This window comes from Equus przewalskii, chromosome 10 (assembly GCF_037783145.1).
Source record: "Equus przewalskii isolate Varuska chromosome 10, EquPr2, whole genome shotgun sequence".
NCBI classification, from domain to species: domain Eukaryota; kingdom Metazoa; phylum Chordata; class Mammalia; order Perissodactyla; family Equidae; genus Equus; species Equus przewalskii.
Window position 1 is genome coordinate 46013932 of NC_091840.1, and position 16444 is coordinate 46030375.

At 35.5% G+C, this 16444-nt stretch overlaps 1 protein-coding gene across 7 annotated transcripts in view; it reads left to right on the forward strand.

Moving 5' to 3' along the window:
* Positions 1-16444, forward strand: part of PAFAH1B1 (platelet activating factor acetylhydrolase 1b regulatory subunit 1) — a 77760-nt gene that overhangs the window by 34699 nt on the left and 26617 nt on the right. For all 7 annotated transcript variants that reach the window (XM_070562946.1, XM_070562948.1, XM_070562949.1 and 4 more), the window contains one exon: positions 2879-3099. In XM_070562946.1, the coding sequence (XP_070419047.1) occupies positions 3068-3099 (32 nt within the window). In that variant the 5' untranslated portion in view covers positions 2879-3067. The remainder of the gene's footprint in view (positions 1-2878; positions 3100-16444) is intronic.

Genomic DNA, 16444 nt, shown 5'->3' on the forward strand with positions numbered 1-16444 from the left:
CTTCAATTATACCATCTCTAAGCTGTTAAGTGCCAAAGCTTTTTTTTTGTAGGTTGGTTCTGTTCAGAGCTGACTTGTTCGTACAGCTTCCTACTAGCAAATCTCACAGGCACCTTAGAATCAACATATCTAAAATGGAATGAATCGTGCTTAACTCCTCTTCTCCCCTCACACAGAAGAGTTTCCTGTTCAAGTTAATTCTAAGCCAGAAATCTCTGGAAGTTATTCTTGACTCACCTTTCTTGCTTACCTTCTTGCTGTCCACATCTGGTCACTAGCCCTGTAAGATTTGCCTGGTAAATAACTTAAATCCATCCAATTCTCTTCATTTACTGCTGCTATACTAGTATAGATCCCCATCATCTATCACCTTCGTTACTGCAAGCCTCCTATCTGATCTCTTCGGTTCCAGTCTTTCTGCACTATAAAATTGAGAGTGATTTTTCTAAAAAACTTATCTAACGGCTCTCCATTGCCCCTAGGGTAAATTGTAAGGAACTGAGCTTGTCTTGTCATCTAGCCCCTACCTCCCTCCTCAGCTTCCTCCTGAGTCATCTTATCCACTATGTGGTAATACTTGTCACACTTTTCACAGTGTTTTAATTGCCTGTTTCTCGATGGCTCTTCCAGTAGACTGTAACTTCTTGAGTGTAAAGACCAAGTCTTTTCCCTCATTTAAGCTGGTGCCTGGCACGTAGTAAGTGTTTTGTGTGTGTTTGTTGACTGAATAATTTGTGTGGTACATCATTATACAGTCAATGTTTGTGTCTTGGTTTTATCGTTATCCTAGTATTCTAGTACTATTGTATTTCTTGTACATTGATTTGCTTTTTTGGCTAGAGGCAATCTCTCCATAATTAAATTGGACCTGATAATGTATATAATGTAGTGGAGTTCTTTCCTGATTAAAACATGGATTTTTACCATATCCATTTTTCACTTTGATTTATGTGATTAATTCTCTGTCTGGATTACCATCGTCCCAGATAATAGACACCTATAGACAGTTCAGAGAGTCACCACTATCAGATAATCCTTACTTACCCTACTGTGACCTTTGTCAGAGTGTGAGTCTTTACATGCTTTGGCTTGGTGACAAGTACTTAGACAAGTGAGGCTTAAACAATTAGCAGTTGTTAAATACCAAAGAGGGATGGTTTTCTGGATTGTCCATTTTGTTTGGTTCTAAATACACTAGCATTTATTACTGACATTAGTCATATTTCTCTGAATTTAGATGTAGTGGAGTGATGGCTTTCAGTTATCATTTTGAGCTAGCTGGGTTCCAGGTCAGAAGAATTAAAGATCGTAAAATAAATCCCTGATTGTATTTACTGGAATTGCTCAATGGAGAAGGATCTCCACTGAAATTAGCAGCTGCCGTTGTGAACACCTGAGCGCTTACTTTTTGACTCAGAGCTCGTGTTTAAAACCAGGGTTTACTCTCTGATTTTGCCTCCTTGAGTGGCTTATTCACCACTGCATTCCTGGTGCCTGGGATGGCATGAAAAGGGAGGGTACGCAAGTAATGGCCTTTGTTTCCTCTGTCAATGATGTGTCTCTTGATAGGTGGTCCCACGGGCCTTTCATTAGATGTTAATTTCATTTCATTTGGAAGATGATTTCCTATTTCTTTGAAATGTCCCTTCCAACTGAATTTTTTATGTACCAGTAGTCTGCGTTTTAAGACTGACTGCCTCAGATATATTTTAAAATACAGTGAAAATTCTGTCTATCTGTTTTTGTACCATGTGATAAGACAAAGTAAACTTTTTTGTAAAATGGGAGATTTGAAGAATAATTCTTTAAGAAACAATTCTGATTTTTTTTTGCTTTTATCTCCATTTACTCTCATCGAGCTGATCACAATACTTTTTAGATATTGTATAGAAATAGATTTTATAGTGTTGCAAGTGTAAAGAAAGAGCTCTGAAATATTAATATTATCCTAAAACTAGGTTAGAAAATTATTCTGTGAACATATAGAATGTAGAATAATCCATTCTGTTTTTTATTTTTTTAAAAACACATGCTTCTGGGGCTGGCCCCGTGGCCTAGTGGATAGGTTCGCGGGCTCTGCTTTGACGGCCCAGGGTTTTGCCAGTTCGGATCCTGGGCGTGGGTATGGCACCACTCATCAGGTCATGCTGATGCGGCATCCCACATGCCACAACTGGAAGGACCCACAACTAAAAATACGCATCTATGTACCGGGGGGCTTTGGGGAGAAACAGGAAAAATAAAATCTTTAAAAAACAATAAAACAAAAACAACACATGCTTCTAAAAGATATAAAATAAATTGAAATATTGTTTCTTGATTAAATGCATGATTAAGAGGGCATGAGATTTCTAAATAGTTTATTTACATTATAAATAATATCAGCTATTCTAAGATTATTGGTGACTAATATTCAATCTTGAAAGGTACTTCATTTATGATTCACACCTTTTGGTTTGTGAACAGTTTATAAAAATCCTTAACTGTCATACTTTTTCAGATTATACCTTTTTTGTAAATTAGAAAATTTGATTTTTTGTCTTTAAGCGAAAATTATGTAGTTTTCTGGAGAAGTTACATGTTAATATTTGAAATTTAATAAAATTGGTGTCAATATATCTGGCAGGTGACGTGGTTGTGAGTGGGTAAATTTAAAAATAGTGCTGTTTTGGCTCAGTAAACTATTAAAGATAATTTTAAATACATAAAATACTATATATTTTGGCATTGATTTTCATGATGGGTTGAAAACATCTAATATTCTTATGAGCATCACAGTAAACCTCATCTTTGAAAGTGTAAACTGCATATAGTAATTTAGAAATAATTTAAATTCTAAGTGAAAGAAATAATATTTTCTCTCTCTCTTTCTTCTTAGGTGGAATGAACCTTACTTGTTGAGTATCTCCTGGTTACTGATTGGATTCACTTGTAAAAGAATCATTTTCCCCTGCGTGGAAGCCACTTAGTGGCTTATTTAATTATAAATCCAGGGATCGCAAAGCTTTTTGATTTCCCAAAGGAGGGACATACCACTATATCAGATAAGCTTGATATTACAGCCAAAATGGTGCTGTCCCAGAGACAACGAGATGAACTGTAAGTTTCTCTGTTTTGTGTTTTTTTAAAAACTTTCTTAAATGACGAGGTAGTAAATTAAAATACTCCTTTGGGAGATGTATTCTAGGATTAAAACTGTTGTTATGAGTGTTCAGATATTGGTTTAGGCAGTTAATTTGACTTTAAAACTGAGTCTTACCTTGACATAGCGTTATCTACCCTTGTGACTTTATTGTGTGTAAGTTTAAAGCAGAACAAATAAGTAAGTTAGTTGGGATAAGTTTTATCCTAACCTTGTCTTAAATATATTATGTTCAATAGGAAGATAGGTGCTTCAAAGCTCTTCTCAGTTTTTTTTTCTGGAATCCATGTATTAGAAAAATGAAAGTTTTTTTGTTGTTATTGCTAATGCCTTTCCTTTGCCTTATTGTATTATCTTTTATCGTCCAATGGCTATTATAGGATTTGAACTTTATGAGGTGGCTAACATAATAGTTAATGCAGATGCATTAATGAGTGAAGCATGAAATGATTTGACCACTGCTATTTTATAGTATCTTACAGTGTCCCATATTTTATAGCATTCTATTTTTGTAGGTGAAGAATACAAGGGAAAAAATTTAACTTCATGTTCTAGATTTTTTAAAAACAATTTCCTGTACCCTTTTAAAAATTATTTATTTGGAAACAATTTCAAATTTATAGAAAAGTTGTAAAATTAGTACGAAGACAGTTACATACATTTTAGTTAAATTCACTCATCGTTAACATTTTGTACCATCTGCACTTTATAGCTGTGTGCGTGTGTGCAGTACAATATTTTTTCCTAAGCCATTTGAGAGTAAGTTGCATACATCAGGAAGCTTTTTCCCCAGATACTTCAGTGTGCAGTTCCTAAGAATAAGGATATTCTTCTATAAAACTGCAGTACACTTAGCAATTTCAGTAAATTTAACATTCACACAATATTTTTATTTAATCTACCTTACGTACTCCATTTTTGTCAGTTGAACCAGTAATGTCCTTTGCAACCTTTTTTTTCCCTCTCTGATACACCGTGCAGTTCAGGATTAGGTATTATATTTAGTTGTCATATCTTTTTAGTCTCATTTAATCTGGAACATTTCTTCAGCATTTCTTTTGTCTTTTATGACATTAATATTTTTGAAGAATAGGTTTATGTTTTTTTTTAAGTAATAGAGTGTTCTTCATTTTTGCATTTGTTCAAGTAATAGAGTGTTCTTCATTTTTGCATTTGTTCAGTGTTTCTTCTTGGTTAGATTCAGGTTATGCATTCTTGGCCAGAATACCACATAAGTAATTTTGTGTTTTTCTCAGGATATCGTATCTAGAGACACATAATATCCATCTGTCTCTCGATGATGTTCATTTTGATCCCTCAGTCCAGATGCCTGATTTCCCCACTATATGGTTACTGTTATTTCTTTTTCAGCAAATAAGTGGGGAGATAACTTTGACCATGCAAACATTCTTATTTCAAATTAGTTTTCCTCCTCTAGATTTAATATACATTGATAATTCTTGCCTGAACCATTCTTTTACTCACTTGTTGCAAAGTGATCTTCTAACACCACCACTCATTCTACATTTATTAGTCAGCACTCAGCATTTTATTGTATTTAAGGGACCTCTTTTCCTCCTTTTTATTTTTGTCTTCTCTGTATTGATATGAACTCATGGGTTTTCATACTTTTGGTAGTTTATCATTCATTACTGTTCTTAACTGCTTTGGTGCTTGAATTGTCCCAGGTTGTCCCCTAGGAGCCTCTTCAGTTGGCTGTTATATATGCCCCTATCATTTTTTGTGAGCACTTCTTTACTTTCTAGCATAACAAGATGTTCCAAGCTTCTTACGTACCTATCCTTCCTTAACCCTGGAATCAGCCATTGTTCCAGGAAGCCCAGGTTCCTCTTAGTGGGGGATGATATTAGACACCAAGATATGGGCACTATATCTAGTACTTACTGCTACTAGAGTGTCTTTGCTCTTAGGCCTTTTACGTAGACAGAAATAGGAAACACATGTATGTATAAACACATATACAGACACCCTTGTACAGATATCTGTAAAGTTTCTCAACTCTTGGCACTGTTGACAATTTGGGCTGAATAATTCTTTGCTGGGGTAGCTGTCCTGTACACTGTTGGTTGTGTAGCAACATTTGTAGCCTCTATGCACTAGATGCCACAACCAAAAATGTTTCCAGACATTGCCACTGTCCTCTTGTGGGGGCAAAATCTCCCCAAGTTGCGAACCACTGATATGTATACATACACATGTACACACACTTATTTTAGAAATCTTTAAGCTACACCGACCCTTCTGATTTCAGTCTGTTCCAACAAGGTTCTGTCTTGTCTTCCTTGATGCCATATTTGTGTCTCCCTTCTTCTGTAGTGAGAACTCTGACTCCCAACAATAATGTCAACACATTGACTCATTTGCTCAATCCTATAGTACTTCTCAAATAGTGTCAGAATTGTTATCATCACACCACTACAAGAAACAGACCTCGTGGAAAGGGTTCAGAATTTGTGTGCAGATCTACTCTGCCCAAGACTGAGAGTATATAATCAGATAATGTGTTTGTAAGTTACTTGGATTAGTTTTGTTTTGTTTCTCTCTCTCTCTCTCTTTATGTGGTTATATTATTCATTTGAAATACAGTCGGTTCATCTATTCTAGGTTTTCAGTTTTCTGTGTTTTTCTCCCCATCCATCTTTGTTAATTTAATATTTTGAATATGTAGAACGTCATCTGTAGAAAAATGTATATTCAGAAGTGTTACTCTCTTCTGAACCCTTTCTGTTAAGTTACCTTCCCTTATCCCTTGTAAGAACCAACCTCATCGTTTTATAAAGATAGGAGAGAGAGATGTATGTTTTCTTGTTTCTTCATTCTTAAAAGGTAGCATCTTATGTGTGCTCTTTTGCACTTCGCTTTTTTTTACTTAACATCTCCTGGTACTCACTACACATCAGTTCATAGAAATCCTCCTCATTTGTTTTAAACAGTCTGATAGTACTCTACTGTGTATGTACCATAGTTTCTTCAACCATTCTCCCATATTTGAACATTTAGGTAGTTTCCACTATTTCATAATTATAAATAATACTATAATTAATAACTCTGTATAGGTACTTTTGTATTATTGAAGGTATGTCAGGTTTTTAATTATTCTTGCTTCTCAGTCATTTCAGATCTTTTTTTCCTAGATGCCTTATGTGAGCTGACTGCAAGTCATGCTTATACCTCATAATCAGGATGACTATTTAAACATTCTGACCAAAAGTAGAGTTTTTAATTTGGATAAAAATCAATTGAGAAGGGAAGGACCTAATTTCAGGTGGCTAAATTTGTAGAGAATTTGAGATAAGAATTGACTTAAAAGTACTCATCAGGTAAAGAAAACTTGTCTTAAAGATCTAAATGTAATTTGAGAAGTAGATTTAATATCTTCTAGTTTTTAGTAAGGAAATCAAATGAATCTTTTTGCTTTTCCTCCTATTTTTGAAAATATTATGAATATATATTTACTATGATAGGAAGAAACAAATCTTTATATACCTCTTACAAGTAAGATAAGGTTTGGCACCTCAGTTGGCCTGTGTAACATTTTAGCATTTCTCATAGGTTGGATAGCAGTTAGCCTATAAAATTCTTTGAGTTATTTTTGGGGTAGAAATAAAATGAATTTTGATGTGCTTGAAATAGATAATTTGAGCGGTTCTCCTAAATGTGATTCAACTCAGCAAATGTGTATTGCCTGCCTTCTATGTTCTTACTACTGTGGGGCATACAAACATGAATAATAGCATGAAAACATTTATGTGGACATGACAAATATATTTGTAGATAAATTAAGGATGGGAGAAATTGAAATTATCTAGTTTCATGACTGGTAATAGAGGCAGAAACCAGTTTTCTATTAAGTTCACTATTCATTAAACAAAATTATATTACCAGAATTAATATATGTCAAAACGTGTAAACATAACTCCCCCTCCCCAGTTTCTCAGTCCTACTTTCCAGAGGTGGCTGCTTACCTCTATAAATTATAATCTTTTCAGATAGTTTTCATGTGTTTACAAAAATTACATGAACATCCTTTTTTTTAGTGAGTAAGATTTTTTAGTAAGTAACATCTGTGCAAGTCTTCCTCCCTTTTGTATGTGGGACGCCACTCAGCATGGTTTGATGAGCAGTGCATAGGTCCGTGCCTGGGTTCTGAACCTGTGAACCCCGGACCACTGAAGTGGAGTGCACAAACTTAACCGTTACGCCACCAGGTTGGCCCCCATGAACATCTTTTTTTCATTTATTTATTTATTTACTTATTTTTGCTGGGGAAGATTTGCCCTGAGCTAACATCTGTTGCCAGTCTTCCTCTGTTTGGAATGTGAACCACCACCACAGCATGGCCACTGATAGATGAGTGGTGTAGATCTGTGCCCAGGAACTGAACTTGGGCTGCCAAAGCAGAGCTTGCTGAACTTAACCATGAGGACACCAGGGCTGGCTCTCTAATAGCTACTTTTTTTTTTTGGTGTGGAAGATTGGCCCTAAGCTGCCATCTGTTGTCAGTCCTCCTCTTTTTGCTTGAGTAAGATTGTCACTGAGCTAACATCTGTGCCAGTCTTCCTCTGTTCTATGTGGGACACCACCACAGTGTGGCTTGACGAGCTGTGCTGGGTCCACGACAGGGATCCAAACCCGTGAACCTCAGGCCACTTAACCGCTGCACCACCGTGTCAGCCCCTCTAATAGCTGCTTTTAACAGAATAAACTTAGACCTGTATTTCTTTATCAAATTTTTACTCACTGATCTTCCCCTATGAAAGATAAAGTCTGTTATTTTTACATTATCCTGGTGGATAATATTTGCACTCTGTTTGATGTTCACCCCTAATTCTTTTGTGCCACAGCTTTCTCATTCTTATATTGTTTTAACTGCTGTATTGAGGTATAATTGACATACAAAGACCTGCACATACATTTTTTTTTTTATTAAAGATTGGCACCTGAGCTAACAACTGTTGCCAATCTTCTTTTTTTTCCTGCTTATTCTCCCCAAATCCCCCCAGTACATAGTTGTATATTTTAGTTGTGAGTCCTTCTAGTTGTGGCATTTGGGATGCTGCCTCAGCGTAGCCTGACAAGCGGGGCCATGTCCGTGTCCAGGATCCGAACCAGCGAAACCCCTGGGCTCCTGAAGCGGAGCGCGCGAACTTAACCACTGGGCCACAGGGCCGGCCCCAACCTGCCCATATTTAATGTTTACAATTTGATGAGTTTGGACCATTCTTCTGTTCTTATTTTGATTACTCTATAGTTGAGTGAATTTTGTCATTATGTACCTTTTTCAAGATGGGCTCATAAGTGGACCTCCGTGAGTCTCTGCATGCTTAGGGAATAATTTTGTCTTGCTCTTGTAAATGAATGACAAGTGAAAGGTGAATAATTTTTAGGTTACACATTTTTTCCCCACTCAGTTATAAGTATTAAGGAAAAAATTGCCATGCGTTAGGCTGCAAAGAAAATCTCAAATTCCAAAAACGCAAAAATCACATAGACCTCATTTGCTCACCATAATGCAATAAAAATAAAAATTAATAGCAAAGGGAGAGCCAAGAGAAATCTATCCATGTGGACATTTGAAAATACACTTCTAAATGACTGTGGAGTTAAGAGATCAAAATGAAACTTAAAGTGAAGAAATCAATAATAATGAGGATACTCAAAACAAAACCCTGTGCCATGTAGCCAACATAGCATACAAAAAATTAGTCTTTAATGAATCTCTTAAGAAAACAAAGATGAGAAATGAACATTCACTTCAAGAATAAGAACAACAAAATAAACCCAAAGGACGCAGAGGGAAGGAAAGACTATAAGATAGACCAAACTGATTAGTAAAGAGAAAAGACACAAATGAACAATATAGTAATGAGAGAAACAACATAAAATGAACTCAGAAGGTGATTTTCAGAATTACGAGGATGTCCTATCCTGTTAATTTTGAAAATCTAAATAACTTGAGTTATCTTCTAGGAAAATATATGTGGTAAAATTGCTTCAGAAGAAGTAGAAAAATTTAATAGATCATTACAGTTACAGACTTCAAGTCTAGACGGTTTTCAAGCCTAGACTCTAATTCTCTCAAGTCTTTAAGGACCAGTAACTTCCCAGAGTATATTGTCTCTTCCAGAACATAGAAGAAGGGGGAAACTTAGAAGTTCTTTTTATGAGGCTAGAATAACCCTGATAGCAACACTAGACAAGAAGAAAATAATAAAGAATATTACAAGCTGATTTTTTATATGGACCCAGATATGAAGATAATAAATATAATAGTTGAATCCATTATCGTATGAAAAAGGTTAATCATGGGCAAGTATGATTTATCCCAAGAATGCAAAGATTTTTCAACTTTAAGAAACCTATTAATGTAATTACTATTAACTATATGTTAATAAATAGAGAAACCATATGATCAATCCAGAAGATATAGAAATAGTGTTTTTAATACTTGTTCCTGATTGTTAAAAATTTCTTAGAAAATAAGGAATAGGGTATTTTCTTAACTTGATTAAGGCTCTCTGCCAGAAATTTACAGTAAATGATAGACTATCAGGTGCATTCCCATTAAAGTCAAAAACAAGTTCAGAGTTCCCATGTTTCTGCGACCACTTAAACTTAGTTTTGTGATTCTAGCCAATGCAGTAAGGCAACAAAAAGAATTAGAATTATTGGAAAGGAAGAGACCAAACTTATTTGTAGATGATAATATCTACATAGCTGATCCAATAGAATCAACAGTTAGAATTGTTGGATTTAGTGTGGTGGCCAGAAACAAGATGGCATACAAAAATAGATTGTTTTTGTTATTGGATAATGTAGTAGAAAAGATTTCTTTGCCCTGTTTCTGGTGAAGAAAATGAACAATGGGAAGATGTCAAAACTCCCGTATTACTAATAAAATTAAATAAAATCCAAACAGAATTTTTCATGAATTTGACCAGCTTGATTCTAAAATTCATCTGGAAGAGAAAGATAGGGAAAAATAGTTAAGAAAATCTTTTAAAAGATAAATGAGAGAGGAACTAATTGTACCAGTTTCCAAATGTTACTGTAAAAGTAGTAAGTAAAATATTTGTGGAATAAGCAAATAGGTTAGGAGAACAAAGTTCAGAGACAGACACATTTATCTATGGAAATTTAGCATGATAAAGGTGGCATTTCACAGCACTAGGGAAATGATGTACTGCTCAGCAAATAGTACAGTGGGTTATACTAAAATAAGATAATGTCGAATCCACATGAAGTAAAAACCCAAATGTTAAACACATACAGAATAACAATGTAGAAGTGGTAGAAGAAAATACAGCTTTTTCGTAGGAAAGGACTTCCTAAAGATACCATATGTGGAAACCAAAAGAAAAAGTGATATATTTGACTATATCAAAATATAAAATTTCTGTATGAAGAAAGACCTTAAACAAAATTAAAATACAGGTGACCAGCTGGGGAAAATATTTGCGACACATGTAGCAGAGGAATGTCATTTAGAACATATAAAGAAGTCCTCAAAATTCATAAAACTTATCACAAACAACCAGTAGAAAAATGAGGAAAAGGTAGTACTAAGGCCATTCACAAACAAAACAAATAAAAAATTGGCAAGTAAACATTTGCAGTAATGTTTAACATCTGTAAACAAAACAAGATACAATTTGTTCCCCAAGAAAAAATACTGGTAATAGCTTTTGCTAGCAAAGATGTGGGGAAATGGGTGCTTTCAGATGCTGCTGGTGGGAGTATACGTTGTTATAATTTCTTTAAAGGTCAATTTCACAGTATCTTTTAAAATATATGTTATTTGATCTAACAATTTTCTTTATAAAGAGTTTTTTTTAGCACATCTGCAAATATTTCTTTAGGGATAGCCATGTAAAAGGATGTTGGTTGCATTGTTTTTAGTTCTAAGAAACTGGTAACAACCTAAAACGTTGATTCTTCAGTAGGGATATGTTAAATATGGTACATCCGTTTTTGGGATTGCTGGATAGCAGGTTAAAGATGTGGTATGGGGACTGCCTCCGTGGCCAAGTGGTTAAGTTCTCGAGCTCTGCTTCGGCAGCCCAGGGTTTCGCCAGTTCAAATCCTGGGAGCGGACATGGCACTGCTCATCAAGTCATGCTGAGGCAGCATCCCACATGCCACAACTAGAAGGATCCACAACTGAAAATACACAACTATGTACCAGGGGGCTTTGGGAGAAAAAGGAAAAATAAAGTCTTTAAAAGAAAAGAAAATACCACTTTCCTACAAATATTAGAAAAAAAAAGTGGTATGTTTATGAATATCCACATGGAAAGAGCTTTAAGATCTACTGTTAAGTAATCAAGTTGCTAAATAAGATGCTATGATACCTTTATGTTAAACACTTACTCATACAACTATATATTTCTTTTGTGCCTCTATCTGTGTAGATGCACAGCTAAAGTCCTGAAAGGATATATACTAAACTTAACAGTGGTTGCCTCTGAAGAGAAGAATGAGATTGGATAAAAGTGGAACAAACAAGATTTGTGACAGTATTGTTTCAGTAATTTATAAGGCAAATGTATTTATTTTTGTGTGGATAAAAGTAAAATTTTGGGGGCTGGCCCAGTAGTGCAGCGGTTAAGGGCGCACATTCTGCTTCAGCGGCCCGGGGTTCACCAGTTCGGATCCCGGGTGCGGACACATGGCACCACTTGGCAAAAGCCATGCTGTGGTAGGTGTCCCACATATAAAGTAGAGGAAGATGGGCATGGATGTTAGCTCAGGGCCAGTCTTCCTCAGCAAAAACAGGAGGATTGGCAGTAGTTAGCTCAAGGCTAATCTTCCTCAGAAAAAATAAATAAAATTTTAATGGATTTTCTTTAAAACATAGAAACTATAGATAATTTATATTCTCTGGCATTATGGGTTGCAATGGAGAAGTTTTAGGCCAGCCTGATGTTTCTCCTTACTTTTCTGCCTAGGTGTCCGTAATTATTTGTCCACCAAGCTAGATTTTGGATGTTCTTTATTTTAGGGACATGTTCTTTTATTATATTTAGTTATATCATGTCTTTTTGGATTCCTTTTACTTTTATCAATTTTTTGTTTTATACTACCTTAGATTTCTTTGAGAATATAGAGTATTCATCTGTAATTTTCTGCGGCTTCCTGGGGGTATTCTTCCTCTCTAAAGCATACTTTCCTCTCTTTTTACTTACTTTGTTACTTCCCCTTCTCTTCTTAAGAAAATTTGCAAGGATGCTATGTTTTATCCTTCCTTCTTACTAAACATCTTTGAGGACAGTTCTGTTTGTGGGAAAGAATGACTGAGCTGGAATAGTTTGAAATTGAGTGTCCTGTCTTAGAACACCTTTCTACCATATTAATACAGTCCTTTCCCCTGGGGTACATTGCCTCTTTGCTTCTCAGGTCCTCCTCAGGTGAGCTGACCTTCCTACAGTGATCTCAGGCCTTTGTGGGATAATTTATTGTTTATCTCTGTTAGCAAATTCTGGCCAGCACATGTAAAGTTAGTTTTCTTTACCCTTTCTTAAATCCTACTTTACCTATAAACAGCTTCACTGCCCTAAAAATCTCCTGTGCTCCACCTATTTGTCCGTCCCTCCCTCTCTCCGAACCCCTGGCAACCACTATCTTTCTTACTGTCTCGATAGCTTTCCTATTTCCAGAAAGTTGGAGTCAGGTGGTATGTACCCTTTTCAGAATGACTTCTTTCACTTAGCAGTATGCATTTAGGATTCCTCCATGTCTTTTCATGACTATAATATATTTTTAAGCTGTGTTTTACTTTAAAAAAACTAACCTCTGCAGTTAATTGAAGTGTTCACATTTCTCCTGTGCATATATTTGAACATTGTATATACTTAGCATTGATTAGAAAGTGGTTCTGTGCTGGCCTTTAAAAAAAGTAAAGATCTGCACTAACATTTAAAATTGTACATGAGAGGGTCCAGCCCAGTGGCGCAGTGGTTAAGTTCGCATGTTCCACTGCTTGGCGGCCCGGGGTTCACTGGTTTGGATCCCGGGTGCAGACATGGCACTGCTTGGCACGCCATGCTGTGGTAGGCATCCACATACAAAGTAGAGGAAGATGGGCACGATATTAGCTCAGGGCCAGGCTTCCTCAGCAAAAAAGAGGAGGACTGGCAGTAGTTAGCTCAGGGCTAGTCTTCCTCAAAAAAAAAAAATTGTACATGAGAATACGCGACAGCAGCACATGTTCATGGAGTTGAGTTGTATGCCAGACAAGGCTCTGGTACATATGCATATTGTCATCATGTGAGCCGTTGTAAAGGCAAGAGTGGGCACAATGCCTGGCATCGTGGCAGTATCCTATTACAAATAGTTTTAGAGCTTAAACTTTTGGACATTGCTTGTCTGGCTTTAGGATCTATGGTAAGGAATGAGAACAATGTTTAGATCTTGTTAGTGATTCAGCTTTCAAACAGGTTATTTCCCACTCCTTTTTGAATCTGAGTCAGTTTGTTTGAAGAATATTCTGAGACTGCAAGTTGAGCTATTGAAATCTGGTTACTGTTTGCACTGCTTAATCTATGTGCATTAGAATTGTCTTAATCCTGGGCAACAATAGCAAAATACGTGAAGGAATTAGATGCTGGGGCTGAAATGAGACTGTAACTATAATTCATATCCTCTCAATTTCAAGTTTTTATATTTATAAAAAACAGCTACATGTTGTCATTGACTGTAAAAGTACCTATATATTTAAACATAAAATTCTTAATATATTACTTTTATCTAGTCTGTGCTTTGAGGTTCTACTTCTTTTCTTTTTTAATGGTCATACTCTTTTTTTTTTTTTTTAAGATTTTTTCATTTTTTTCCTTTTTCTCCCCAACGCCCCCTGGTACATAGTTGTATCTTCTTTGTTGTGGGTCCTTCTAGTTGTGGCATGTGGGACGCTGCGTCAGCGTGGTGTGCTGAACAGTGGCGTGTCTGCACCCAGGATTCGAACCAACGAAACACTGGGCCGCCTGCAGCGGAGCCGCTGACTTAACCACTTGGCCACGGGGCCAGACCCTCTACTTCTTTTTAAACTTTGAAAGGTTGATAATCATGAACCGTATTGCCTGTATTGTTACTTCCCATACAATGGTTATTGTTTCTAATTAGTGCTTTGAGGTAAAAGATTATAAAAGGTCTTCTGAATCTTCAATGGAAGATTAAAGTATTCTCGGTTTGTGTTATATTTAATCTCTTTATTCTTAGAAAATATTTTAACTGAAATATTTCATTCAGTAAAATGCATCATATTCTGATTATTCCAGGTAACTAATAATGACATCCTATACTGTAGGGGTGCTGATATTTTTCTCTTGTTGTTAGATTTGTCAAAGCAAAAACACATACTTCATTTCTTAGTTTGAACCAAAATTATGAAATTGCCGATTATTTCAAAAAATATGTTTCAAAATTTGTTGACAAGTGTGAAATGTAGGCATCTTTAAAGATAATCAAGGTATGGTCATCAAGGTTAAAATTGTTAACTTTCTGTAGAACTCATACAAAGCCCTTTTATTGTGCCATATCATATTTCGTTTCACTTGAAGGATTTGTATCGTATTCTAGAGGATTTATTAGAGAGAAGAAAAAACATTGTAGAAGAGAGGAAGGTAGCGCCACAAATACCAATAAGGAAGTTGAAAAAATTATATGCTGAGTAGCTCCTATTTTCTCTGTGAAGCTGGAGGTCAGCCGAAGGCTAGAATGCAATTAGGTATTTGAGAGTGAGGAACGGGGACCAGGGACAAGTAAATGATTCATCAGGCAGCACTGGAGTGACAACCATATATAATGATTTGACTCATACCAATTCTAAAAATATAAATCCATTATTAGCAGTATTGTAGATTATTGACTGTCCTGCTATTCACTGTAGGGTAAAAACTACGCTCTGTCAACAAATGGAACCCATTTTTAGTCCTGTAATTCTGGGGATGGTTATTAGTAATATGACCTGATTTTAAGGGATCTTCACTTTTATTATTTAGGGCTTGACTTACTATACGATGATCTTCCTTTATTTAGTTGCCATCCTGTCTAATCTGCCTGTATACTTCTGATAAGTAGGTCTTTTTAAAATGTCACTTTTATTAAGTTTCTTTTTCTTGCCTTGCATGTCCTTCATAATCTGTTTCTGTCCTGTCTTTTCAGCCATTTCTCTCATTGTCATAATCTCTTTTCTAATATTTATATATATTATTTATTTAGATGGATTGTTTTTGGAACAATTTTAAATAATAGTGATTATAGGCATCCTTGTCTTGTTCTTGACTTTAAGGCAAATATTTTTAGTGTTTGACCATTAACTGTTAGATTTATTGGTTGAAAGTTTGAGAAATTTCTTTTTAAAATATTAATAAAGAGATATCTTTTTAATGTTAATGAAGACCTTTTCATTGTTGAGGAATGTTTTAAAATCAAGAATGTTGAAGAATTTGATTAGATATGCAGTGAGATCTCCATCGTCTACCATTCTCATTCCCTTTCTCCCCACCAATCCCCTGCCTATAATGCCTACTTTTTCTTTTTCCTTTAAAGCCCAACTCACATTTTGCATTTATAGAAAGATCCCTCCATTGAATCTCACTTCTCTCTTATTTGGTTTCACACACTTTGGTAACTTTGGTTTTGCTCCTCAGATAGATTTACAAGTTCTTGCAGGCAAGGGACTATAACCTAATCCTCTTCTATATTCCTGAGTATGAAGCTAGGAATATACCAGATATCATCCCTCCCTTATCCCCCCTCTTTTCTTGCCTTCCTGGTTGTATAGTGAAAATTTGCTTTTCATTTAAAAAATGAAAATGTTTCAAACTTCTCAATACATGACAGTTACATTGGCTATCCTTCTTTTTGTACAACCTGACTTTTCCTTATGGTTTTCTTAAGTATGCAAAATAATTTTTATAGGAATATATTCTAAATGAATCTCACAGTTAAATAAATGTCTTACAATTACTATAGGCTTATATTGAAATTAGAGGAAAAGGGAGAAAATGTTTTAAAGTTGCAAGTTGTACCGAGAAACTGAGGCAAAATCTCCCTCTCTCTGGAGACGTCGCTGACCTCAGACTTATACTAGGCCATGCAGCTTTTTAAATGTCACTAATATATGTGTATATCATTAACTTGAAACAACATAATTGGGAGTTTAGCCCAGTTAGTGTAAAGTCATATCATAATTATACCTTCATTTACCTTAGTTTTCAGTAAAGTTATTTTTCGTAACAGATTTAAAGAGTAAAGAAGAAAATCTAAATAAGAAGGGGC